This window comes from Pan troglodytes, chromosome 9 (assembly GCF_028858775.2).
Source record: "Pan troglodytes isolate AG18354 chromosome 9, NHGRI_mPanTro3-v2.0_pri, whole genome shotgun sequence".
Classification (NCBI taxonomy): Eukaryota; Metazoa; Chordata; class Mammalia; order Primates; family Hominidae; genus Pan; species Pan troglodytes.
In genome coordinates, this window is record NC_072407.2 from 127560824 (window position 1) to 127587321 (window position 26498).

At 38.4% G+C, this 26498-nt stretch overlaps 1 protein-coding gene across 18 annotated transcripts in view; it reads left to right on the top strand.

Moving 5' to 3' along the window:
- The first annotated feature begins 2973 nt into the window (after positions 1–2973).
- Positions 2974–26498, top strand: part of CHEK1 (checkpoint kinase 1) — a 50990-nt gene continuing 27465 nt past the window's right edge. For 3 of the 18 annotated variants that reach the window (XM_063783492.1, XM_063783491.1, XM_063783490.1), the window contains exons 1-11: positions 3237–4120; positions 4857–4941; positions 5713–5936; positions 6991–7055; positions 7150–7219; positions 10937–11125; positions 13200–13304; positions 15225–15320; positions 21537–21645; positions 21836–22013; positions 22257–22388. In XM_063783492.1, coding sequence (XP_063639562.1) covers positions 4877–4941; positions 5713–5936; positions 6991–7055; positions 7150–7219; positions 10937–11125; positions 13200–13304; positions 15225–15320; positions 21537–21645; positions 21836–22013; positions 22257–22388 — 1233 coding nt within the window. In that variant the 5' untranslated portion in view covers positions 3237–4120; positions 4857–4876. Of the gene's footprint in view, positions 4751–4856; positions 4942–5712; positions 5937–6990; positions 7056–7149; positions 7220–10936; positions 11126–13199; positions 13305–15224; positions 15321–21536; positions 21646–21835; positions 22014–22256; positions 22389–26498 lie in introns of all 18 variants that reach the window. The other 15 variants (XM_063783495.1, XM_063783493.1, XM_001146525.8 and 12 more) reach the window with 14 other exon arrangements.

Genomic DNA, 26498 nt, shown 5'->3' on the forward strand with positions numbered 1-26498 from the left:
TGTCCCCCAATTCTTCATTTTTGTCAACTTTTAATATGTTCAGACACATGAGGCATTTTCTTACATAAAGTCTTTATGTTCCATTTGGATTGGTTTACTCTCAAGGTTTGCTGCACACCTCTTGGGTTGATGTATCTTTTCATTGTCACATTGTGTGTTAATCTCCTGACTTCTTTCTTGATTTATCGCCTTTAAGTGCCTTTATGAGAAAATGTGTGTGAGAGATAAATTTCTTGAGAACTTTTCATGTCTCTTGTCATACTCCCATTGATAGGTTGACTGGGTACAGAATTCTAGATTGCGAATGGTTTTTCCTTAGGACTAGGAAGGCATTGACCCATTGTTTTCTATCTTCCATATGTTGAGAAATGTAATGCTATTCCAATTTTTTTTTTTTTTTATGTATCTATTCCTTCTCACCTTCAACCCAGACCTCTTAGGATCTTCTCTTTATAATGTTTTGAAATTTTCCCAATGTTGTGTCTTTAGCGGGTCACCTATTGTGCTGAGCAGTTTGGAATTTTATGTATGGAAAGTCAAGTTCCTCAGTTCTGGAAAATATTCTGGCATTATATATGCAAGATATTAAGAGAGGAAAGAGGATAGAAATCCCAACCCTCTTTTTCTTTCTGAAAAATAGTTATTTGGATGGTGGACTTCCTGAATTTATCTCCTAATAGTCTTATATTTACTCTTCTGTTTACTTTTCTTCCTTCTCAGAGATTTCCTCAGCTTCGTTTTCTAATCTATCTATTTAAAATAGCTTTCTTTTTTTCTTCTATATTTTTAATGCTCAGAGGGGTTGGATTTTTGTTGTTGTTTGACTATTCCTTTGTTTTGATGTCTTTCATATTAAAGACTTTCTCAAATTCTTGCTAGTCTGCTCCTCTTTAAGACTGGGACCCTAGGCAGGGCGCAGTGGATCATGCCTGTAATCCCAGCACTTTGGGAGGCCGAGGCAGGCAGATCACTTGAGGCCAGGAGTTCGAGACCGGCCTGGCAACGTGGGAAAATTCTGTCTCTACTAAAAATACAAAAATTAGCTGGGTGTGGGGTACACACCCTGTAATCTCAGCTACTGGGGAGGCTGAGGCATGAGAATTGCTTGAACCCAGGAGGCGGAGGTTGCAGTGAGCAGACATCATGCCACTGCACTCCAACCTGGGAGACAGAGCAAGACTCTGTCTCAAAAAAAAAAAAAAGAGTGGGACCCAAAAAAGCTGATTGAAAGATCTGTTTGTAGGGGGTGTAGATGGGGATTAATAATGTGGGTTTCAATCTACTGTGATCTGGCTGGGCTGTTACATTGGGAAATCCGTGATACTGATTTTTAGATTTTTATCTTTTGCATAGGTAAGATTCCCTTGAGAAGGCTTGCATATTCTCTTAAGGATGTAAGCCAGGCAGTCAGCTTTCTGGGAGTAGAGTAGGGAAAGAAGTTTTAACAGGCTCAACCTTCAGTGGATAAAACTTAAACTTAATCCCTCCATTTTCAATAAGGTGCCCAAGCTTTTAACTGTGCCTAATGGTCTCCAGTTCACATACTGTGCATTTACCCTCTTAAATCTCGTACCAGCTTTGGGGAGGGACAGTTCCTTGGTTACATAGAAAGGGAAGGGATACAGGGATCTATTTGTTTTTTATGTAGCCTTTAAACCTACCCCTTTTAGCCCCATTTTTACCTCCACCTTCAGTTACCTGGTGTCACCAGTTCAACTTGAGCTTTTTCAGAGTTCTGTGATGTTAATTCTGCTTTCCATTGCTAGCTTTGGGATTCATCTTCATTACCTTTCATCTAAAGGCTTTCTGCTTTCCAAAATGTGTCTCATACTCTGTTCTTATGGGTTCTTTTAAATATTGGTATCCTTTACTATTAAAATATTTTAGTGGGCTTTCAGAAGAGAATAGAGGCTATTTCCATGTATTCTGTCTTTAACTGGTATTCTGCTGGAGTCTGTATGTCTTATTTTTTTTTCAGGCTAAAAAGACTCCATCAGACACACAGGAAATTTGCAGGTCTTCCTCTTCGTATTCTTTGTTTTCAGCACACAGTGAGGAAACAACAGAAAATGGGATAAATGATATAAAAACTTGCTTTTATTTTTATACCAGGCCCTGTGGCTTGCTTCTGTAATCCCAGCGACTTGGGATGCTGAGGTAGGAGGATCACTTGAGCTCAGGAGTTCCAGGCTGCAGTGAGCTAAGACTGCCCAATTGCACTCCAGCCTGGGTGACAGAGCAACACACCCTGTCTCCAAAAACAACAAACTGTAAAAAGGTTACATGAAGCCTAATCTGTGATGTCATGATTCAAAACTATACACATAAGCATTTTAAGAGTTTTTTCCTTGATTTTTGTTCCTGACTTTGCTTCTTTAAAAGAAATGTGTGTTTTTGTTGTTGGTTGTTTGTTTTTGAGACGGAGTCTTGCTCTGTTGCCCAGGCTGGAGTGCAGTGGCACAATCTCTGCTCACTGCAGCCTCTGCCTCCTGGGTAGCTGGGATTACAGGCACTCGCCATCGTGCCCGGCTAATTTTTGTATTTTTAGTAGAGACGGGGGTTTCACCATGTTGGCCAGGCTGGTCTTGAACTGCTGACCTCAGGTGATCCATCCGCCTCAGCTTCCCAAAGTGTTGAGATTACAGGCGTGAGCCACCAGGCCCCGGCCTTGAGTAACATTTTATACTTGTTTCACTTTACTATTATAATAGCCAGTTATGCTTAGTGTTTGTATGCGGCCCAGTCTTAAGGACTAAGAAAATATATATTTTTATATATATAAAATATATACATATAAAAAACGTATGTTTTTTTCCTACGGAATCATGCTGTTGCCCAGGCTGGAGTGCAGTAGTGCTCACTAACCTCTAACTCCTGGACTCAAACGATTGTTCTGCTTAGGCCTCCCAAGTAGCTAGGGCTACAGGGCCACACCACCAAGCCCGACTAATTCCTAAATTTTTTTATTTGTAGAGATGGGGTCTCCCTATGTTCCCCAGGCTGGTCCTGAACTCCTGGCCTCAAGCCATTCTCCTGCCTCGCCTTCCCAAAGTGCTGGAATTACAGGCAGGAGCCACTGCGCCCGGCCAGTGCTGGAGAATGTAATGGAGATGATCCTGCCTATCCCTGAGTTCCAGTCTAGTTTACTGTCAGAGAATACTTATTTCCATTTTTCCTATTTTGTTCTTGAGTCTCTTTCCTCAGAATTTACTTTTCCACTTAAATGACGTACGCAGCTTTTAAATTTGCATTGTAAGATTTATTTTGGCTCTCCCCGCCTGTTTTTTGCACATTAAAAATGAAAAAGTTTGTAGAACTAAGCTAAGCAGATGGTCTTCCTGCAAAAAGACTGGGCTGAAGTAAAGCATTGTTTTGGAGCTGGTTCACAGAAAAAAGGCAAAACTGGTTATCCTGACTTCAAGCTCCACCATAAACTGCTCGCTTTCTCCGGGAAACTTGCCCCGCCACACACACTTGACGGCGTGGCCAGTCCTTTCGAAGCCTCTCGCTCCCAACACGGAGTTCCTCTCATTTCTTCACAGTCGGCTCTCAGCAGCTGCTGCTGGTTTCTCGGCTCCAGCACCACGGGTACCGCACTCTGAGGTTTACAAAGCACTCTGCTTCACCGACTGTGATCCTCACAGTCCTGTCCGGTGGCCTCACGCAGGTGGCGGTGCAGCCTTTCAGGCCCAGAGCGGCCAGAAGCGAAGCCCGCAGACCCGCCTGGAAGCGCAGCGCGGTCCGCCGCGCGCCCCTGAGGCTTGGAGGCCTGGGCTTCGCCCAGCAGCGCTCGAGCACCGCCCAGTCGAGCCTCACACCGGATGCCACTTCATATTTGGGCCCAGAGCTCAATTCGCGCCGATGCGGTCCGCCGTCCGCCGTCCTTAAATCTCTTCAGCCAGGATCTCTCCCCGACTGCAAAGCAGCCCTGGGCGGGAGCGGCAACATCTCCGCGTCAGTCTTTTGGAGCCGCCGACATTCAGAGGGGCAGGACACGGGAACGCGCGCTGTCTTGCTTTACGGCGCGGGTGCGCGAGTTTGCGGCAGCGTGACGCCCTCAAGTTTTGGCGGGAAAAGCGCTGCATTTGGATTCCTGCAGTGGTGGGCAAAGGACAGTCCGGTGAGGAAGGGCGGCCGGTAGAGTAGGGAAGGTTTCTAAAGAAGGAGTTCGGGGTCTAGATTAGTGAGGGAGGGCATGGTGGGAGAAAGTTAGCATTGACTAGCGCAGGGGATTGGAGAGACTCCTGCGGAGGGGCGGTTTCGGAGGGTGGAGGAATGGTACCAGGAGGTTCCCGTTGTGGGGGCGGGGGCAGGAGGGACTAACCCGCTGCTAGCTAAGAACCCCAAGGAAGAGTCCCAGCCCTTCCTTTCGCCTCTGGGGGCAGTTTGGCCCCGCCCCGGCCTTTGGGACGGGTGGGGCTGTGGATGGGGATGGGAATTGGAATTGAGCAATTGGGAGGAGGCGCTGCCGCAGGCGTCTTCTGCCCCATTCCGCTCCCTATATCCCCTTCCTCTCTTCCCCAGACCCCCACCTCTCCCTCCTCCTTCCCCAGTCGTTCGCCGGAAAGCATTTGTCTCCCACCTCTTCATAACAACAATTAATTTCCTCTGAGGCCTGAGGAGGGCAGAATTTCAACCTTCGGTGTGCGTGGGAGTGGCGATTGTGATTTACACGACAAAATGGTCAGGTTTAGAATAGTTGTTCGTGGTTGAAAGACTTGGATAAATGTGGATGAGATAGAAGGGGAAGGCAAGAGCTGTTAATTTTCGTGGGGAATCCTGGGGAGAGGCGGGGCGCAGTGGCTTCACTGGTGATCTTACACTCTCCATCTTTTCTGGATTCCTGCCTTTTACAGCCGAGGTGCTCGGTGGAGTCATGGCAGTGCCCTTTGTGGAAGACTGGGACTTGGTGCAAACCCTGGGAGAAGGTGCCTATGGAGAGTGAGTTCTTTTAAGCTTGCCTTCGTTTTCTGAGTGCATATTCATTGTTTTGGAGTCTCACACTCTGGTGATTTAGAAAGTAGATGTTTGAGATCCAAGGGTTTTGGCAACTGAAGTTACACAGCCTTTTGCTAGGATTAAAAATTTTTACTTCCCTTTAAAAAAAAAAGTTTTCTTTGTAGAGAGCTGGAAGGGACACGAAGTTATTGTTTCCATGCCCACAAATTGCTTCTCAGGGTTTAAGCATTGCGGTTAATGAGCAAATGAGCAGACTCTGGAGATTGCCTGCCTGGTTTCAGATCCTTGCTCTATCACATACTGGTCATTGTTTGTGATCTTAGGCAAGCTTCTTAATGTCATTGTGTACCTCTCCTTCACTACCTTTAGGGTGGCAATAATCGCATCTACCCCATAGGAGCTTAGGACAGTCAGTTACACAAGCACATATAGTATGGGATTAATGCTCTTAAAAGTATATGAGTAGAACATGTATATATGTGATGTGGCTTAGAATTATCTCAATCTATTTTATGAAGCGTTTATTAAATGACTTGTGTGACAGCATAGTGACGTCTTTGGAGGGTTAGCTATTGTATTTCACATTTTAGAAAGGAGTAGTGTGTGTTGAGAACATAGCAGAAACCACTTCCTTGGTTTCTCCTTTGTGGAAAAAGTAATAGAGGTAAAATCGTTTTGGATGAGTCATGTTTAATCTTTGGAAGTTTTAGAAGAAATGGAATTCTGTAATGTTAAAACTCTTTTCCTTTTTAGAGTTCAACTTGCTGTGAATAGAGTAACTGAAGAAGCAGTCGCAGTGAAGATTGTAGATATGAAGCGTGCCGTAGACTGTCCAGAAAATATTAAGAAAGAGATCTGTATCAATAAAATGCTAAATCATGAAAATGTAGTAAAATTCTATGGTCACAGGAGAGAAGGCAATATCCAATATTTATTTCTGGAGTACTGTAGTGGAGGAGAGCTTTTTGACAGAATAGGTATGGAAGAAATTTAAGATAATTATTTTAAACAAGTTTGTAAATTTGTTTTTTAAATCTTGGGCATGCTATTTGGTCGTTGTCCTTTCAAAATTGCTCATGCAACTGTGAAATTGGAATAAATTATCTTAAAAAAATTTTTCCACCTGGTGTTAATAACATAAAAGCATATATAGAGTCAATGAAAGAAAACTTCTTTCCCAAGTTATATAAGTGATTTTGATTTAAGATTGGTGTCTTACAGAATTTAAGAGTGACAAACAAGTTTTATGGTACATCATAAATGCAGTGTATCCTAAATGCAATGTATTGCCTACACAATTTTTTCTTTGTAGACATTCTAGTTACATGAAATCATTGTATACATTTTATACATTTACAGATCTAAAATAGCATGCTGTTTCCTCTTGGTTTACATGAAATAATTGAGAATTTTCTAGGATTGCTTTTTGTAATTAAGTAAATTCTATGTTTGCTATTAATACTTAAACATTCTTTGTAGAATCAATGGATTGATATTTCAGAACACTGAGAAGTACATAAAATCTGGATCTAAATTTATAATTTAAATTTATAATTTAAAGCTATTGTATTAAATAAGTTTATCAGTTAAAAACTGATAAAGAGGTATTAGGATCTCCAGTGTGACTCAGGAGAGAGTTGAGGGTAAAAGAAATGGAGTTAATGAGAGAGATCAAAATATAAAAAGATAACTGATAAAAGAACTGATAAAAGAATTGGGGGGAATTTCAAGGTTACTAAATAAATCAGGGTTAGTATAAGAGGAAGCAGAGGCTTTCAAGTCATGGCTTGCATTCTTGATTTGGATATTGGTTTTCTCTTTATAATTTTTCTGTGATGACTCCTTTTGCCACCTAACAGAGGTAAATGTGAGTTAAGCCCCATATGTGTTAGTGGACTCCTGAATCTTTTGTTGGCATTTGCTTCTGTTTGCCTAAGCACGTTCGTAAATGTCTAAGCTTCAAATTAAGAAGCTATGCGGTTGCTACCTGATTATATTTAGTCAATAAACTTACTTTCATATTTGTTTTAGAGCCAGACATAGGCATGCCTGAACCAGATGCTCAGAGATTCTTCCATCAACTCATGGCAGGGGTGGTAGGTATAGTTGTCTATTTCCCTTTTACTTAAAATTAGAGTGAATACATTACATTACCAAATTCTAGTGTGTTTCTCTCTGCATCCCTCTTAGGTTTATCTGCATGGTATTGGAATAACTCACAGGGATATTAAACCAGAAAATCTTCTGTTGGATGAAAGGGGTAAGTTTAGCGTTTTATCACTACCTAAAATAAAATAAAATAATTACCTAAATTATTTTAATTACCTAATTATTTTAATATAGCCATACAAGGCAAAATCAAGTCTTTTTGCATTACTGGAATTTCAAGACAAGATCTGAAAAATCAAGGAAATTTTGGAGACTTCGTATATTTGAAAATCACAAGTCTCATTTTGCAATACAAGTGCGGATCAGGTAGAGAAATCTGACCTAGGTGCAAGCCCAGCTCACTATATGTATAAGAATAATTTTTTTTTTTTTTTTTTTGATACAGGCTCTCACTCTGTTGTCCAGTCTGGGGTGCACTGTATTATCACAGTTCACTGCAGCCTTGACCTCCTAGGCTCAAGCAATCCTACCATCTCAGCTTCCCGAGTAGCTAGGACCAACCACAGGCAGATGCCACCATGCCTGGCTAATTTTTGATTTTTTGAAGAGGTGGAGTCTTCCTGTGTTGCTCAGGCTAGTCTTGAACTCCTGGACTCAAGCAGTTTACCAGCCTTAGCCTCCCAGAGTGTTGGGATTATAGACGTGAGCCACCATGCCTGGCCAAGAATAGTTTAAAATAAGCCTTTAATGGATTAATAAAGGGAAGTTCCTGTGGAATACCCTGGACCTTAGTCTTGTCCTGTTCACTCTTTTTTTATGTATGACGTGGATAAATATGTAAGAAATTTAGTTATATTTTCTGAATGTCATCAAATTGAGAAGGATGGATAGCGAAAGCTTTAAGCTTACAGGGTCAGAATCAAAAAAGAAATGTCAGCTGTATGAGGCAGTAGTTTTTGTCTGGTTTAATGCTTTATTCTTAGTATTAGAATAGTGCTTCACAAATGGTCGGCTTTTTTTTTTTTTTTTTTTTGAAACAGAGTCTTGCTGTGTTGCCCAGGCTGGAGTGTAGTGACATGATCTCGGCTCACTGTAACCTCTACCTCCCTGGTTCAGGTGATTCTTGTGCCTTAGGCCCCTGAGTACCTGGGATTACAAGCCTGAGTCACCACACCTGGCTCATTTTTATATTTTTAGTAGAGATGAGGTTTTGTCATATTGGCCAGGCTGGTCTCAAGCTCCTGGCCTCAAGTGATCTGCCTCCCTTGGCCTCCCAGAGTGGTGCTGGGATTATAGGTGTGAGCCGCTGCACCCAGCCTATACATGCTTTTTTCTTATGTGCATATGGATTTTGCTTTTTACCCCTTTAAACTGAGTTTATATGACATAAAAATCTTTATTTTTATTTAAAACTTTAAAAATTCAGGTACACAAAAATTCTTATGTATGATATTATAATGAAATGTAAATATATGTATATCAACCCACCTGGTTTAAAAATACAACATTATTCGTATATAAGAATGCTCACAGTGGTGATGTTTTTAATATAGCAGAAAACTAACCCAAATGTCTGTCAACAATAAATTATGAAATGCATGGCTTTTCAAGCCATGTCACAAGCAGTGACACAAGCATGTCACAAGCAGTGACATGGATGAATTTCAGGTATATAATGATGTAGAGCAAAAAGAGACAGTTGCAAAAGAATTCATATGGTCTGATTCTGTTTATACAAAGTTCAAAAATATGTAAAACCTAGTATATTCAAGTATGTAAACATGGAGAAAAAAACACGCAGAAAAGCAAGGGTATAATAAAACCAAATTCAGAATGGTCTAAGAAAGTAGGGGAGGGAATGTATTTAAGGAAGTATTGAAAGATTTCAAAGGAAATAGAGCATTGTTTTTCTAAAGTGAGTGGGTGTTTATTACATTGTTATTCTTTATATCTTGTATTAATATACAAGATATAATTCTTTGTTTCTATTTAATATTTAGGAGTCTTTTAAAAAAAGAAATGTTACCAGTATTTAATGTCCTCCTGTTTATTTCATCACAAATATATTCTTCCTTTGTTTTTCTAAGAGCTAAACACATTCCTACATTTAAATTTTATTATGTGCAGTTCTCTAACATAGCTGAGTATTATGTTGCAGACATAACAAAGTCCAAGGAATACTATAGTTATCCATTAGTATTTTAAGTGATTACTACTCATAAGTAATTTGAAACTCAATCTCAGTGGTTTGTCCAATAGTGTCATATTTAACTATTGAAAAGAATCTACTGGGTACAGTAGCTCATGCCTGTAATCCCAACACTTTGGGAGGCTGAGATGGGAAGATTGAGTGATACTAGAAGTTTGAGACCAGCCTAGACAACATAGACCGTGTCTTTATGAAAAATTAAAAAAAAAAATTAGCTAGACATGGTGGTGCACACCTGGAGTCCCAGCTACTTGGAAGGCTGAAGCAGGAGAATTGATCACTTCAGCCTAGGAGGTCAAGGCTGCAGTAAGCTGTGATCACATCACTACACTCTAGTCTGGGCAGCAGAGTGAGACACTTTCTCAAAAAAAAAAAAAAAGGATAATCACAGTAGCTACCTCCTAAGTCAGATAGAGGTAAACATTTCATTGGTTTACATATTGTGTGAATGTACTTGATTTTTAAAGAAATCAGTCCCCTATTTTGAGACATTTAAGTTGTTTCTAACTTATAAAATAGGACAGTGATGACTTTTATCAATTTGTGTAAAAGGCCAATATAAAAATTGCGTCATGCTGTAATATTTTTTATGCTGTAATATTTTTTATGCCATTAGCCTTTTTGTCCCACTTACGCACTATTTCATGTTAGTATGTATAGATATACCTTGTTGATTGTTTTCAAAACCTACCTCCACATTTTCCATTGTACAAATTTGGACATTTATTTACAAATAATATTGCTATGAATATTCTTATGTTTATGAATTTGTGGGATTATTTCTATGGATATAGAAGTGGGAATTGCTAGTTCAAAGAGTGAATGTTTCACAGTTTAGTATGTTTTGCCAAATTGCCCTCTGATAATAGAGGGCCTTTTCTAACTCTTAAGACTGGGTTACATTCCTTTGCTCTAAGATCCTATAGTGCTCTATATTTTTATAACCTTCATAACAGTTTTCTATTGTCAGTCTTCACTAATTTATCTGTTACCTGCATTGGCTGGCATAGTGTTTGTCACTAAGTTACAGTAGATATTCACTAAACATAAGTTAAGTCCTGCCTGCAGTTTTTGTGTGTTGAAGATGGGAAGTTAGGGTGGAAGTTGGGTCTTCTGATTTTTTTTTTTTTTTTTTTGTACAGAGTTTGTCCTCTTTTTCTCAGACTCTCTACTTTGAAGAAAAAAATTACTGTGGTTTGTTGAATTTTGGTGTGTCTTCACATATTTTCTTCTGCCAACTGGGTTTGTTTGCTGCTGAGAAAGTTGTGCCTAACATATTACTGATGTTTCCTTCCTGCCCTCCACCCTACCTGATGAGGGGCCTTGCTTTACTTTCAGCTCAGGTTTAGAGTGCTCTTTTCCAGAAGGGCAGCCCCTTCTGACTCCAGCCTCTTTCTTTAATCTGGTCCAGACTGTTCTGTGTGTTGATAATACTTCTTTTAAGTTAATAGAAGAGGCGAGGCCTTTTTCTACTTTTAGCATAGATGATGATTTATTTTATTTTTTAAATTTCTTTTTGTCTATTTTGCTTATTTTAAGAGAAGTTCTACAAACCTTAAGTAACACCAGTGATTTTTTTTCAATAAAACTTAATTCCTGTAAGTGTATCTATTTGCAAAACATTTTTATTCAGTGCCATCTTTTTTTCTTTTGGTTTAGATAACCTAAAAATCTCAGACTTTGGCTTGGCAACAGTATTTCGGTATAATAATCGTGAGCGTTTGTTGAACAAGATGTGTGGTACTTTACCATATGTTGCTCCAGAACTTCTGAAGAGAAGAGAATTTCATGCAGAACCAGTTGATGTTTGGTCCTGTGGAATAGTACTTACTGCAATGCTCGCTGGAGGTAAGAGCTATTTAATCATGGTAAAACTCCTATAAAAAGTGAGATTAGTTATGCTGAAATAAATGAAATAAACCAAGGAATTCATGTTTATATAATAGTTTTTGTTTTCTTTTTTAAGAGACAGGGTCTCACTCTTGGCCAGACTGGAGTACAGTGAGCTATTATAGCTCACTGCAGCCTCAAACTTCTAGGCTCAAGCAATCCTCTGGCCTCACTCTTCCAAGTAGCTAGGACCAGTGGTGCCTGCCACAAGACATCTGGCTAAGTTTTAAAAATTCATTGTAGAGATGGGATCTTGCTGTGTTGTCCAGGCTGGTCTTAAACACCTGGTCTCAAGCAAGCCTTCTGTCTTGGTCTCCAAACTGTTAGGATTAAAGTAAAGACATGAGCCATGGTACCCAGCTTCTATAGTAGTATTTTAATAGTGTCTTGATCGGTTTGGTAACTGCTGTAACAAAGTATCATAGACTGCATAGCTCATAAACAGCAAATTTATTTCTCACAGTTCTGGAGGCTGAAAATATGAGATTAGGGGTGCCAACCTGGTCATGTTTCAGTGAGGGCCCTCTTCCTGATTTGCAGATGGCTGTCTTGCTGTGCTCTCTCATGGTGGACAGCCAAGAGAGCAGAAGCAAGCTCTATTGTGGTTTTTTTTTTTTTTTTTTAGACCAGAGTCTTGCTCTGTCACCCACACTGGAGTGCAGTGATGTGATCTCAGCTCACTGCAACCTCTGCCTCCCAAGTTCTAGCAATTCTGTCCCAGGCTCCCAAGTAGCTGGGATTACAGGCATGCATCATCACACCTGGCTAATTTTTGTATTTTGAGTAGAGACAGGGTTTCACCATGTTGGCCAGACTGGTCTCAAACTCCTGACCTCAAGTGATCCCCCAACCTCAGCCTCCCAAAGTGCTGTTTTTTGGGTTTTTTGTTAAATGACCAGATGTTGTGAGATATTGTGTCTGGTTTTTGTGGTTTTTTTTGAGACAGGGTCTCATTCTATTGCCCAGGCTGGAGTGCAGTGGCACAATTCAAGGCTCACTGCAGCCTTGAGCTCCCAGGCTCAAGCGATCCTCCTGCCTCAGTCCCCTCAGTATCTGGGTCTACAGGCATGCACCACCACACCTGGCTAATTTTTTGTGGGTTTTTTTTCACAGACGGTCTCTCCATGTTACGTAGGCTGGTCTTAAACTCCTGGGCTCAAGTAATCTGCCTACCTAAGCCTCCCAAAGTGCTGGGATTATATAATTAGTGCCCTATAAAGATACAATATTGTCCGGGCACACAAGCCCTTATTAGACATTAATAAGCTCTTAATAAGAGCACTAATACCATTTTTTGAGTGGTCCCATCACCAGGACCTAATTACGTCTCAAAGGCCCCACCTCCGAATGCCATTGCATTATGAGTTAGGATATCAACATGACTTTTGAGGGGGATACAAATATTTAGCACATTGCAAATAGTAACTTATTTATAATCCCAAAGATTTTTTAAGATAAGGCATGCATAGTTATTAAATATCACAACACTTATCTCTCCTGTGAATCATGTAAACATTTGTGAAAACAAGACTAGGACAAGAAATGATTCATCTGTTTTTTGTTTTGTTTTGTTTTTTTGAGACAAAGTCTTGCTCTGTCGCCCAGGCTGCAGTGCAGCAGTGTGATCTTGGCTCACTGCAGCCTTGACCTCTTGGGTTCAAGTGATCCTCTCACTTTAGCCTCCTGAGGAACCAGGACTACAGATGCACACCATCACGCCCAGCTAATTTTATTTATTTTTTGTAGAGATGGGGTCTCACTATGTTGCCCAGGCTGGTCTTGAACTCCTGGGCTCAAGCAGTCCTTCTGCCTCAGCCTCCCAAAGTGCTGTGATTACAGGCGTGAGCTGCCATGCCTGTCCTGATTCATCTATCTTTGAAGTGCCTCTAAAGTTTCCAAGTTGGGATTCTTAGTGTGAAAACCATATTGAATTAATTCAAAGGAAAGTTTTCATGGATTTATATTATTATTTTTCCTTGAAATCTTTATAATAAGAACATTTAAAAAAAACTGGGACTTGCTTTGTTTTTAGAATTGCCATGGGACCAACCCAGTGACAGCTGTCAGGAATATTCTGACTGGAAAGAAAAAAAAACATACCTCAACCCTTGGAAAAAAATCGATTCTGCTCCTCTAGGTAACTGAATTATCTTGAGTGAAAGAGTACCGATTTCTTGGATATGAAGTCTTGTGCTATTTGAATTTTTTCTTACTTTTTTTTTGTTTTAAACTTACAAATAATTCATGATCGTTGTAGATAAAATAGTAACTATAAGTAAAAATTAAGGAAAAAATAACTCTTTAGTCCCAGAACTCTGCAGTAGATTTTTTAAAATATTCTAGGGAGTGTATATTCAGAGCAACTTGAATCTGTGCTCTTAGATGGCTTTTTACTTAAAGTTTTCATATGTGCTATACTTTGTTGCAAATACACTCGTTTGTTGCTTAATTATAGGGATGCACTCTAACAAATGTTTCATTAGGTGGTTTCATCATTGTGTGAACATCATAGAGTATATTTACATAAATCTGGATAGTATAGCTTACTATAAATCTAGGCTATTTGGTATACCCTATTGATCTCAGGCTGCAAACCTGTACAGCATGTTACTATACTGAGCACTGTAAGGAATTGTAACATAATGGTATTCGTGTATCTAAATATAGAAAAAGTATAGTAAAAATACAGTATTATAATCTAATGGGACTGTCTGTTATACGTGTGGTCCATTCCTGACTGAAACATCATTAATGTGGCCCATAAGTATGTAAAATGAATATATGTATATTATTTATATGTGTTTTTATACAAAATGAGATCACACTAATAATATTTTGTAACTGTTTTTGGTTTTAGTGCGCAGCGAACATTCTTCCATGACTATAATTGTAGGTCTACATCATTGTTTTAAAGGCTGTGATAATATTCTGCCATGTAGATATGCCTTACTTTACTCTTTTAATCACTTTGTTGGAGATTTTTCTAAATTTTCACAGATACAAAAGAGATATAAGTATCTGTGTAACTTAATCATGACACATACCCTTAAATTGTTCATTGAAATCCCCAGAAGCAAAATTGCAGGATCAAGGATGTAGTTTTTATTATTATGGCTTATCTTTTCAAATTGCTTCCCGAAAGTTCGAACCATTTCATCACAGTCTCATCAATTTACATTAAGAAAAAAAACTTTAAATCATAGTTTTTCATTTTTATTTTAAATTTAATACTAATGAAGTTGTATACCCTTTATGTATGTATTAGTTTTTTGTCTATTTTGCTCATTTTTGTCAAGGATATTGTTTTTCTTACCACTTTGAAGCTTTTTTTTTTTCCTTGATAACACATTGACCTTTGCACTTGTTACAAATACTTTTCACAATTTATCATTTATTTTCATTTTGTTTTGCTATATTGACATTCAAATCTATTATCTTGTCCTTTGTGGTCCCTGACTATAATTTCTTTGGAAAGGTCTTCTACCTCTACTATTTAAAAGTTCCCTATGTTTTCATTTAGTGTTTTTATGGCTTCATTTTTACATTTAAATCTTTGGTCCATTAGGAAATAATTTTCACATAGGAAGATACATGAATGTTTTCTCAAGAAAATCAAGATACCTTAGGATGGTTAGTTAGATTACTGTCTCTTAAAAAGTTATTGGTAAGTAAATGTTCATTATAAAACTGTGTGAATAAGGAGGTCACGTGAGAACATGACATTGAAGTAATGAAATTCGGTATTGAAAATGGATAAGAGGGGTTTCTGTATCTTTTTGTTAATCTTGTCACATGAGGAGAAACATTTCCATCTGGCTCTTGTTCTCAGTTGCAAACAGTTGAGAATCAGATCAGGGAAGACTACTCCAAGATACAGACAGCAGCAGAGAAAAACTGCATGAAATTAAAGCAGTAATTTAGTAGCTTTAATTCTTTCTCTTCCCCAGAAATAATATTTAGACATAAGTAGGCTAACAGAAAATGTGTTTCTTACTGCAGGCCATAGGCTTCTCTAACATGACTCTTTCATGAATGTTGTCTTAATGTTTGTTTTTAGCTCTGCTGCATAAAATCTTAGTTGAGAATCCATCAGCAAGAATTACCATTCCAGACATCAAAAAAGATAGATGGTACAACAAACCCCTCAAGAAAGGTAATGTCCTTAAACTACAAGTTTGTTTGTTTTTCTGTGGAAGAAAAGGTAATTGCAAATTTATTATCACAAGTCAACAACACATGATAGCTATGATCTCTGTCCTCATGGAGATTATAATGTCCAGTAGAAAAAAATACAGAAATAATTTTGTTTATTAATAATTATAAAGGGGAAAGTCAGGGTACTATAGCTAAGTGTTTGACCAAGTCTAAGGGACAGGGAAGACTTTTCTTCCTGAAGAAATTACATTAAATCTAAGATTTGAAGATTAAAGGGAAGCTAGGCAGGCAAAGTAAGTGGCAGATTTGATTCTGAACAGGGGGAGCAGTATTTGAAAAATCTTAGATTTTAGAAAGTCTGATGCTTTTGAGAAACTTGAAAGATCAGTATGGCACAAGCCGTGTCTGTTGTGTTCATCATTGTATCATCAGTGCTTTAGCACAGTATATGGTGCACCATAGGCACTCATGAAATATTTGTTGAGTGAGTGAACAGGGAAGTGGGAGAGGAAGAAAGGTTTGAGATGAGGCCAGAGAGGTTGCTAGTGGCCAATTTGTGGAAGAAGACCTTGTAAGCCATGTTAAGGATTTTGGGCTTTAACTTAAGACCACTGGGGAGACCTTTGAGAGATTTTAAGCAAGAATATGACATAGTCATATCTTTGGTTTAAAAATATTTCTCTGACTTCCTTATTTTTTTTCCATTGTTTTTTATGAATAGGGAAAGATTCAGGGTGCTGTAGGTTTTTCTGCTAGTTGTCTAGAAGTGGGAGGCTGGTGGCTTGGAATAGGTTAGGGCAATGGTATTGGAGAAATGAGATGATTCCAAAGAAATTTAAGAACTAGTATTGATAGGACTGTTAGGCTGTGAATGGAAGGAGAGAGGACAATGACTAGAGATGATGAATGAAAAACATTCAGAGAGTTATTAATGTTTAACTCCGTCCTCATGGATAGAAAAGAATTAACGTTTAAACATTCACTCTTCTTTAATACCTCTCTGCATGTTTCTTCCTCCTTGTTCTAACTTAAAGTCCAATTCTCCCCTGAGGACACTGCTTCCTCTGAAGCGGTAGGTGTTTTCTTTCCCATACCCTCATGTCCTTTGATCTGGACGTGGTACAGGTATCCTCCTTATTCTACATTGTCACTTTCTCCCATCTTCCTGTATGTCTCTCCCCTCTAACTTTTGAACCCCAAATTAAAATTTCTGCCGTACTATCACAGTCTCCAAAATGACTCTTGATGTTATTTTCGTCATGATTCTTGGTGATTTAAATATTTATTTGGATCATCCTCCTGATATCCTGACTTCACTGTTTCTTGACCCTCTCTCCTATAGTGATGTTGTCTTTGAACACGCTGCACTAATCACCAGTATAATTTTTTCTGACTTCCTCCCTTAATATTCTAACTTAAACAGTCCTTTGTATCTGGACTTGCAATTAATTAATTCTATCTCTTCAGTCTCTTACCTGCTCCCTCTCTGGGTCCTTGATTTCATCTTTACCTCTCTTAAATCTTGAGGTTAGTCATTATAAATGACTGCTTTGTGTTCATCATCTTCAAATTCCTTGTCCCCTTCTCTCTTCATCACACTTAGTGGGTAAAACCCAGTAAGTAGTTTCTGGGTTTAATCTATAGTTTTCTACGTACTGCACACTTGTACCTGCACAACAGATTGCAGCAGGAGAAAAATACCCAAAAATGTTCACTTTAAATTCAGGATTACTAATCTCAAGTGGGCCCTTAATGCTTCCTGGCATTTGGCCTTCGTTTCCCCACATCTTTCTCTGTCCTGTTCTCCTAAATCACGTTTTTATAATACTTTTCTCCTTTTTTTTTTTTTTTTGAGACAGGGTCTTGCACTCATCTAGGCTGGAGTGCAGTGGCGCCATCTCGGCTCACTTCAACCTCTGCCTCTCAGGTTCAAGCAATTCGATTCTCATGCCTTAGCCACCCGAGTAGCTGGGATTACAGGTGTGAACCACCACACCTGGCTAATTTTTATATTTTTAGTAGAGGTTTTGCCATGCTGGCCAGGCTGGTCTCAAACTCCTAGCCTCAAGTGATCCCCCTGCCTCAGCCTCCCAAAGTGCTGGGTTTATAGGTGTGAGCCACTGTGTCTGGTCCCTTAACTTTTATTATCTTCCTCTCCATCCTCACTCTCAGTTGTTCACTTTGCTTCCTGTGTCACTGGGAAATGAAAGCCACAAGAGAACTTAGGCAAGCTCCCACCACCATCTCCTCCATACTAACTGCCTCTATGCTCATGTATTCTCTTTCATCCTGTATTGCTGTAGATAAATTGCTCTGGATGTAAGCCAGGTCTTTCTCTTACCCACTCAAGGACTTTGTCTAGCAATTTTTCTCTCTCTCCTACATTATTAATTTTTCCTTCTCTACCGGATCTTTCTCATCAGCATATCTACATGCTTTTTCTCCCATTTTAAAATCAAATCATAATGGTAATAAAATTTCTCTTAACTCCACTTTTCCCTACCATTCCATCTTCTTCACAATTGAACATTCCTAAAATTGCTTCTCATTTCTAACACCTCAAAACTAGTTTTCAATTTCATCTGTTTTGTTGCCAAAAGTCACAGTGATTTTTGGAACGTGTTGCCAAGTTCAATGTAATAGTCCACTGTGGTCAACCGAGGTCTGAAAAGATTAAATGGAAAGTACCAGAAGTAAACAATTCATCAATTCATGGGTTTTGGCCGGGCGCGGTGGCTCACGCCTGTAATCCCAGCACTTTGGGAGGCCGAGGCGGGCAGATCATGAGGTCAGGAGATCGAGACCATCCTGGCTAACATGGTGAAACCCCGTCTCTACTAAAAATACAAAAAATTAGCCGGGCGAGGTGGCGGTCGCCTGTAGTCCCAGCTACTCGGGAGGCTGAGGCAAGAGAATGGCGTGAACCCCAGGGGGCGGAGCTTGCAGTGAGCCGAGATCGCGCCACTGCACTCCAGCCTGGGAGACAGCGAGACTCCGTCTCAAAAAAAAAAAAAAAAAAAAAAATTCATGGGTTTTATTTATTTATTTAATTTGAGACGGGATCTTGCTCTGTCGCCCAGACTGGAGTGCAGTGGCGTGGTCTCGACTTACTGAAACCTCTACCTCCTGAGCTTAAATGATCCTCCCATCTCAGCTTCCCGAGTAGCTGGGACTACAGGTGTGAGCCACTATGCCTGGCTAATTTTTGTATTTTTGGTAGAGATGAGGCTTCGCCATGTTGCCTATGCTTTTCTACCAAAAATACAAAAATTAGCCAGGTGTGGTGGTTCACGCCTGTAATCCCAGCTGTTCTCAAACTCCTGGGCTTAAGCAATCCACCCACCCCGGCCTCCCAAAGTACTGGGATTATAGGCATAAGCCACAATGCCCTGCCATAGGTTTTAAATTGTATGCTGTTCTGAGTAGCATAATAAAATCTTGTGCTGTCCTACTTCATCTCACTTGGGATGTGAATCATTCCTTTTTCCGGTGTATTCACGTTCCATGTGCTACCTGCTTGTAACTCACTTAGTAGCTGTTTTGGTTATTAGATCCAAAGAACATATATAGGGTTTGGTACCATTTGTACTTTCAGGCATCCACTTGAACATATCCCTCCATGGATAAGGGGGGGTAGTCAGTTCTCAGACCTCTTGTTTTATCTCATCAGTATTTTATACAGTTGATCATGCCCTCCTCCTTTAAACACTTTCTTCATTTGGCTTCCAGGCATTACACTCTTCTGATTTTCGTCCTTCTCACTGGTCGCTCTTTTCAGTCTCTTTTGATGGTTTTTTTTCATCTGCTCAGCCTCCTACTATTGGAGTTCTCCAGGGCTGAATCTATGGATCTCCTTTGTTTTCTTCTCCACACTCACTCCATTAGTGATATTACTTGGTTTCATGGCTCTAAATAAAACTATATGTTGATAGTCACATTTATATCAACCTAGACCTTTCCTCTGAATTGCAAACTTACATGTCTTAACTGCCTTCTGAAATTTCACTTTAATGTTAAGAGGCATCTCACACTTGATGAATTCCAAACTGAGTTACTGATCTTTTCCTTTCAAACCCGTTCCTTTTCAAAGTCTTTCCCATGTTGGTTAATGGCAACTGCATTATTCTTATTATGCAGATCAGAAACTTTGGAATCATCCTTCATTTTTCTCATTCTCTTTTACTTCACATCCAGTACACCAGCTAATTCTGTTAACCTCTATCTTTAAAAAAATCTTAGAATCTGATTACCTTTTTTTTACCTCTACTGCTACCCTATCATTCCAAATTACCGTGATATCTTTCCAAAATGTTCTGATTTAAAAGTGAATTAGAATATATCACTATTCTACCCAAATTCTCCAATGCTTTAGTTCTCACCTGTAGTGTAAGCTAAAATCAGTTCATGACCTGTGAGTTCTTACACAATTTTGTTCCTTACATTACCTCTCCAACCTCAGTTCTGCTTTGCTCCCCCTTGGTCATACTGTTGTCTTCTTATTGTTCTCCAAGTGCTCTAGGCACACTTCTCCCTCACTGTTTTTGTAGTGACTGTTCCTATGCCTGAAAATGCTTTTTCCCATGGGACTTATTTGCATGTCTTATTCTCTCACTTTCTTTGGATATTGACTTCAGTGTCGTCTTTCCAATAAGCCTTTCCTGGCCATGCTATTTAAAATGGTATCCTCTTCCCTCTAACACATTTCTTAAATTTTTTAAATTTTTACTGTCTTGTGGACATACGCAATCCAACACATTTCTTCATTTTATTTTCCTTCATTGTACTTACCACCATTTAGCTTACTGATTTTTAACTGTATTTGTATTTATTTTATGTTATTTTGTCTCTCCCCAGTAGAACGTAGGATTTAAGAGGTCAAGAGTTTTTTTTCTATTTTGCTCACTGCTGAATACCTGATACCTAGAATAATGCCTGGCACAGAGTAGACCTAATAAAATATTTGAATGAGTGGATTAATAAATAAAAAGCAGGTTTAAAAAAAAACTTAAGCATGTTTAAGTGGTTTGGGTATGGATCCCGTAGAGAGGAAGAGGCTGACAGTCTAAGAGAAAGGAAATAAATAACAGAGGATCAAGATCCCTAAGGAGGTAGAAGGGTATGGGCTCCAGAGCACAAGTAGAGAGATGAACATTCGATAGGAGAATGGAAGGGATGAAAAGATGTATAATAATACAAATAACTTAGCTTTGGTAGGGATAAGTTGATGTAGTTTCTGTCTAATGGCTTTATTTTCTCTCTGAAATGGGAGGTGGTAGTATAGGTACTGGATGGTAGTCTTGGGAATTACAGAAAAGTGTAGTTTTGAAATGATCCTTGTGGAGAAAAGGAAAGGAAACTAGAGAAACAAATATTATCTGGCAATATTGAGGTTTGGCTAGGGATTGTAACCATAAATTTACAGTGGTGTCATTTTCCATATAATATTCTTCTTTATAAAGCTTTTCCAAGGAATCAAAGAATGTTGGCTATAGCAGATTCATAATGTTTATTGCTATTATCATAAATTATTTTTTATTTTAAAAAGTTCTAGTCCTTTAGCCAGGTCTGTCGTCTTCATAGAACATTGTTCTGTTACCCATAAAAGATGCCATTAAGATTGTGGCCTGGGCCGGGCGCGGTGGCTCACGCCTGTAATCCCAGCACTTTGGGAGGCTGAGGCAGGCGGATCACGAGGTCAGGAGATCAACACCATCCTGGCTAACATGGTGAAACCCCGTCTCTCCTAAAAATACGAAAAAAAAAAAAAATTAGCTGGGCGTGGTGGCAGGCGCCTGTAGTCCCAGCTACTCAGGAGGCTGAGGCAGGAGAATGGCGTGAACCCCGGAGACAGAGCTTGTAGTGAGCCAAGATCGCGCCACTGCACTCCAGCCTGGGTGACAGAGCGAGACTACGTCTCAAAAAAAGAAAAAAAAAAGATTGTGGTCTGAGCATACTCCACACTTTGAACATGTCTACAGATCATACTTAGGTATTGTAAAATACCTAATTTGACAAATGAGTTTTAGTAATTTTATAACTTGGCCATATTTTTTAAAAAATATATAGGAAGACTTTGTTTTATATCTTACAAAAATTTTGTGTTAAATAAATAGATTTAGACATAGTTTTACTTCTTCAGGTTGCCAGTTGGGTTAATTTAAAAACATACTTGCATAGAAGACTTGAAAGCATTTGTATTTGTTTTCTTTTTTAGGGGCAAAAAGGCCCCGAGTCACTTCAGGTGGTGTGTCAGAGTCTCCCAGTGGATTTTCTAAGCACATTCAATCCAATTTGGACTTCTCTCCAGTAAACAGTGCTTCTAGGTAAGACTGATAAAGATTGAGTAGTTTTTGATTGTAGTATTCCCCATGAAGAATAATACTTGTATGTGTTTTTTCATAATAATCGACATTAACATAATACTGTAAGCTTGAGAACTTTTGTGTGATATAAGAAAGGCCTGATAGATTTTATTTTATTAAATGTATGTTTCTTTCTGTCTTAATGCCTCAGTGAAGAAAATGTGAAGTACTCCAGTTCTCAGCCAGAACCCCGCACAGGTCTTTCCTTATGGGATACCAGCCCCTCATACATTGATAAATTGGTACAAGGGATCAGCTTTTCCCAGCCCACATGTCCTGATCATATGCTTTTGAATAGTCAGTTACTTGGCACCCCAGGATCCTCACAGGTGAGGGAATTTAATTTTTTAAAAGTAATGGCAGCTCTTTATTTTTTATTGTCTTAAAGTCCTTTTTTAATGTGTAAATCTTAGATATATAACTTTTAAATCACATGTATTTTTTTTTGGTCAAGGAAGAAAGAGAGGAGGGAGGCCTTCATGCAAAATAATTTTAAGTCTGACTAAATAGCTATGATATTACTGTCTTTAGTCCTAATGGATCTATTCATTTGTCTTCTGTTTGACATGTAGAACCCCTGGCAGCGGTTGGTCAAAAGAATGACACGATTCTTTACCAAATTGGATGCAGACAAATCTTATCAATGCCTGAAAGAGACTTGTGAGAAGTTGGGCTATCAATGGAAGAAAAGTTGTATGAATCAGGTGTGTTTCATTGATTTTCATTATACCTTTTCCTGAAGAAGAATTTAAATATTTGAGTAAAAGCTATCATTAGTATATTTTTTAAATATAGGCTGTGGCTCACACCTGTAATCCCAGCTTTTTGGGAGGCTTGGGTGTGCGGATCACCTGAGGTCAGGAGTTGGAGACCAGCCTGGCCAACATGGTAAAACCCTGTCTCTACTAAAAGCACAAAAATTAGCCGGCCTGGTGGTGCATGGCTGTAATCCCAGCTTCTCGGGAGGCTGAGGCACCAGAATTGCTTGAACCTGGAAGTCAGAAGTTGCAGTGAGCCGAGATCCTGCCAGTGCACTCCTGCGTGGCCAACAGAGTGAGACTGTCTCAAACCAAACAAACATAAAAATACAAAGTAATTAGTTAATTTGAAAAAGAAACTAAGTAAAATGATCTTTACCTTAAGAAATAATACATTTTTTTGTTTTAAGTTTTGTTTATTTTTTAATTTTTAATTTTTAGCCACTGTGCCTGGGCTAAGAAATAATATTTCTTAAAAGACCTTTTTATTGTTATTAAAAATAATAGGGAGCTGGAATCATTATCTTCGTAAAAACTATGTATACTTAAACTGTAGACAATAACAGTTGACTGCCTACTATGAAAGACGAATACATTAGCAATCCCACACTTTCTCCCATCTCCCTTGATTGCACCCGTCAATTTTTATTGTTTATATTATTAGAGCATAGTTATAACATTGGTATTCTAAACTGTCTTTAAGGCTTTTCAAAAAAAATGTTAATGTCAATGAAAGACAAATAGGGGAGCTGTTTTATACTGAAGGAGACTAAAGAGGCCTGATAACTAAGTGCAAGTGCAATGCATGATCTTTCACTAGATCATGTATTTGAAAAAAACTATAACAGACATTATTGGAACAATTGGGGAAATTTGAATATGGACTGTATATTAATTAGGTAATGTTTTTGTATCAGCGTCAGATTTCTTGGGTGTGATAATACTGTGGTTTGTAGGAGAATGCCCTTGTTCAAAGGAGAACAAGTGTCAAAGCAAAGTTGAAGTGAAGTGATATTTTCATTCAGCTTAAAATTTAAAAAAATAAAGGGCAAACAACTACATAAAGGCAAATAAACACACACATATCTGGTAGATAAGGCCAATGAAGAGTATATGGTTATTTATTATACTCTTCTTTCAGTTTTTCTGTAGATTCGAGTTTTCAAAATTAAAAATTAGGGGGAACTGTTACTGTGTAGAAATCTGAGGTCAGCCTGATAGTCTTCTCACTCACATAGGTGATTCACTTTCTTTCAGGTAGACTCAGAGATAAAATTTGCATAACATAAGAACCGTCACTTTAACCATTTTAAAATGTAAAATGCAGTGCTTTTTAGTATTTTCACAAGGTTGTGCAACCATCGCCCCTAATTCCAGAACATTGCATCACCACAGAGCGAGAAAAACAAAACAAAAAACCTCTGTACCACCTAGAGTCACTCTTTATTCCTTTCTTGCTCCATTCCCCGGCAACCTCGAATCTACTTTCTGTCTTTAGGGATTGCCTTTTTGGACATTTTATGTAAATGGAATCATATAACATGTAGTCCTTTGGGTCTTTCTGCTTTCATTTAGCATAATGTTTTCAAGGTTCATAGCATTTATCAGTACTTTATTCCTTTTTATGGCTGAATAATATTCTATTGTGGGTATGTATTAAATTTTGTTTATCCATCCACTCATGGACATTTGGGTTGTTTCTACTTTTTCGTCATTATGAATAATACTGCTATGAACAATCTTGTACCAGTTTTTGTGTGACCATATGTTTTCAATTTCTTAGATATATATGGAGGAATAGAATTGTTGGAGCATATGGTAACTCTTCATTTAACTTTTTGAGAAACTGTGAAATGATTTTTCCAAAGCACCTGTACAATTTTATGTTCCCATCAGTAATGTAAGAGGGTTCCAATTTCTCTACAACCTTGCCAACACTTACTGCCTCCCCTTTTTTGCTATGGCCATCCTAGTGTGTATGAAGTGTTATCTCATTTTGCTTTTGATTTTCATTTCTCTAAAGACTAATGATCTTGAGCATATTCTTATATGCTTATTGGCCATTTCTTTATAACACTATCCGGATATTTTGTCCATGCTTTAACTGGCTTGTTTTTATTGCTGAGTTGTTAGAGTTCTTTTATATTCTGGACACTAGAACCTTGTCAGGTACCTGATTTGCAAATATTTTATCCCATTCTGTGGGAGAAAATTCCCCCATTCTTTTGTTTTCTTGTTAGTGTGGTTTGATGTACTCATTTAGATTTTGATGAATTCCAGTGGATCTATAATTTCTCTTTTGTTGCCTATGCTTTTAGTGTCAAATTTAAGAAACTGTTGCCTGATGTAAGATTGTAAAGATTTATACTTTATGCTTTCTTTTAGGAGTCCCAGCCTCCTAAGCAGCTGGGACTACAGTCTTAAAGTTTAGCTCTTACATTTAGGTCTTTGTCCATTTTGAGTTAATATTTGTATATAGTATGATGTAGGGTGCAAATTCAAATGTTTGTATGTGAATATTCAGATTCCAGCACCATTTGTTGAAGATATGTTTTCCTATTAGATGGTCTTGGCACCTTTGTTGAAAATAAACAGGTCATAGATGTATGGGTTTATTTCTGGACTCTCAATTCTTTTTTTTCCCTTTTATTTTTCTTCCCCCGTGGACTCAATTCTTTTATTTCATGGATCTATATGTCTGTGCTATGCCATTACCACACTATGTTGATTACTGTAGCTTTATAGTGAATTTTGACATTAGAAAGTATGAGTTGTCCAAGTTTGTTCTTTTTTTCAAGGTATTTTGGTTATTTGTGGCCCCTTGTTTTTCTGTCTTTTAGGATTATCTTATTTCTGCAAGAAAAAAATTTGGAATTTTAGAAGAGATTACATTGGGGAGTATTTCCATTTTAGTATATATTGAGTATTCTTTATTCAAGGTGCTTGGGACCAAAAGTTTTGTGAATTTTACATTTGTTTGGATTTTGGAATATTTGCATATGCATATTGAGATAACTTACAGATGGGACTCAAGTTGAAACATGAATAATTTTATTTATGCTTCATATATACCTGATACAGATAGCCTGAAGGTAATTTTATACAACGTTTTAAATAATTTTGTGCATGAAACAAAGTTTGTACATTGAACTATCAGAAAGCAAACCTGTCAGGTATGAAATTTTCAGTTTGTCACATGATGTCAGCACCTGAAAAGTTTTGGAGTTTGGAACATTTTGGATTTCAGATTTTAGATTAAGGATGCTAAACCTCTAATAGTAACTCTTCCAGTCCAATAACATGGGGCCTTTTTTTTTCCATTTTTTTAGGGTCTTTAATTTCTTTCAAGAATATTCTGTAGTTTTCAGTGTTCAAGTCTTGCACTTCCTAGGGTAAATGTAATCCTGTTTATTCTTTTTTTTTTTTTATCCTGATGCTGATGTAAATGGAATTTTTTAAAATTTTATTTTCAAATTGTTCATTGCTATATACAAATGAATTTTGTATATTGATCTTGTATCCTGAAAATTTGCTGAATTCATTAACTCCAGTAGTTTTTTTGACAAATTCTTTAGGTTTTTTAATATATTAAGATTACATTATTTGGCAGGGCGTGGTGGCTCACGCCTGTAATCCCAGCACTTTGGGAGGCCGATGCAGGTGGATCGTGAGGTCAAGCGTTTGAGACCTGCCTGGCCCACATAGTGAAACCCCGTCTCTACTAAAAATACAAAAAATTAGCTGGGCGTGGTTGTGGGCACCGGTAATCCCAGCTACTCGGGAGGCTGAGGCCGGAGAATCGCTTGAACCTGGGAGGCGGAGGTTGCAGTGAGCCGAGATCGCGCCACTGCACTCCAGCCTGGGCGACAGATCAAGACTCCGTCTCAAAAAAAAAAAAAATTACATTGTTTATCAATAGAGATACAGGAAATTGTTTTACTTTTTTTTTTTTTTTTTTAACCCAGATGCCTTTTAATTCTTTTTGTTTAGTTGTCCTGGCTAGGACTTCCAACATTATGTTGAACAGAAATAGAGTTTTTGTCTTGTTCTTGATCT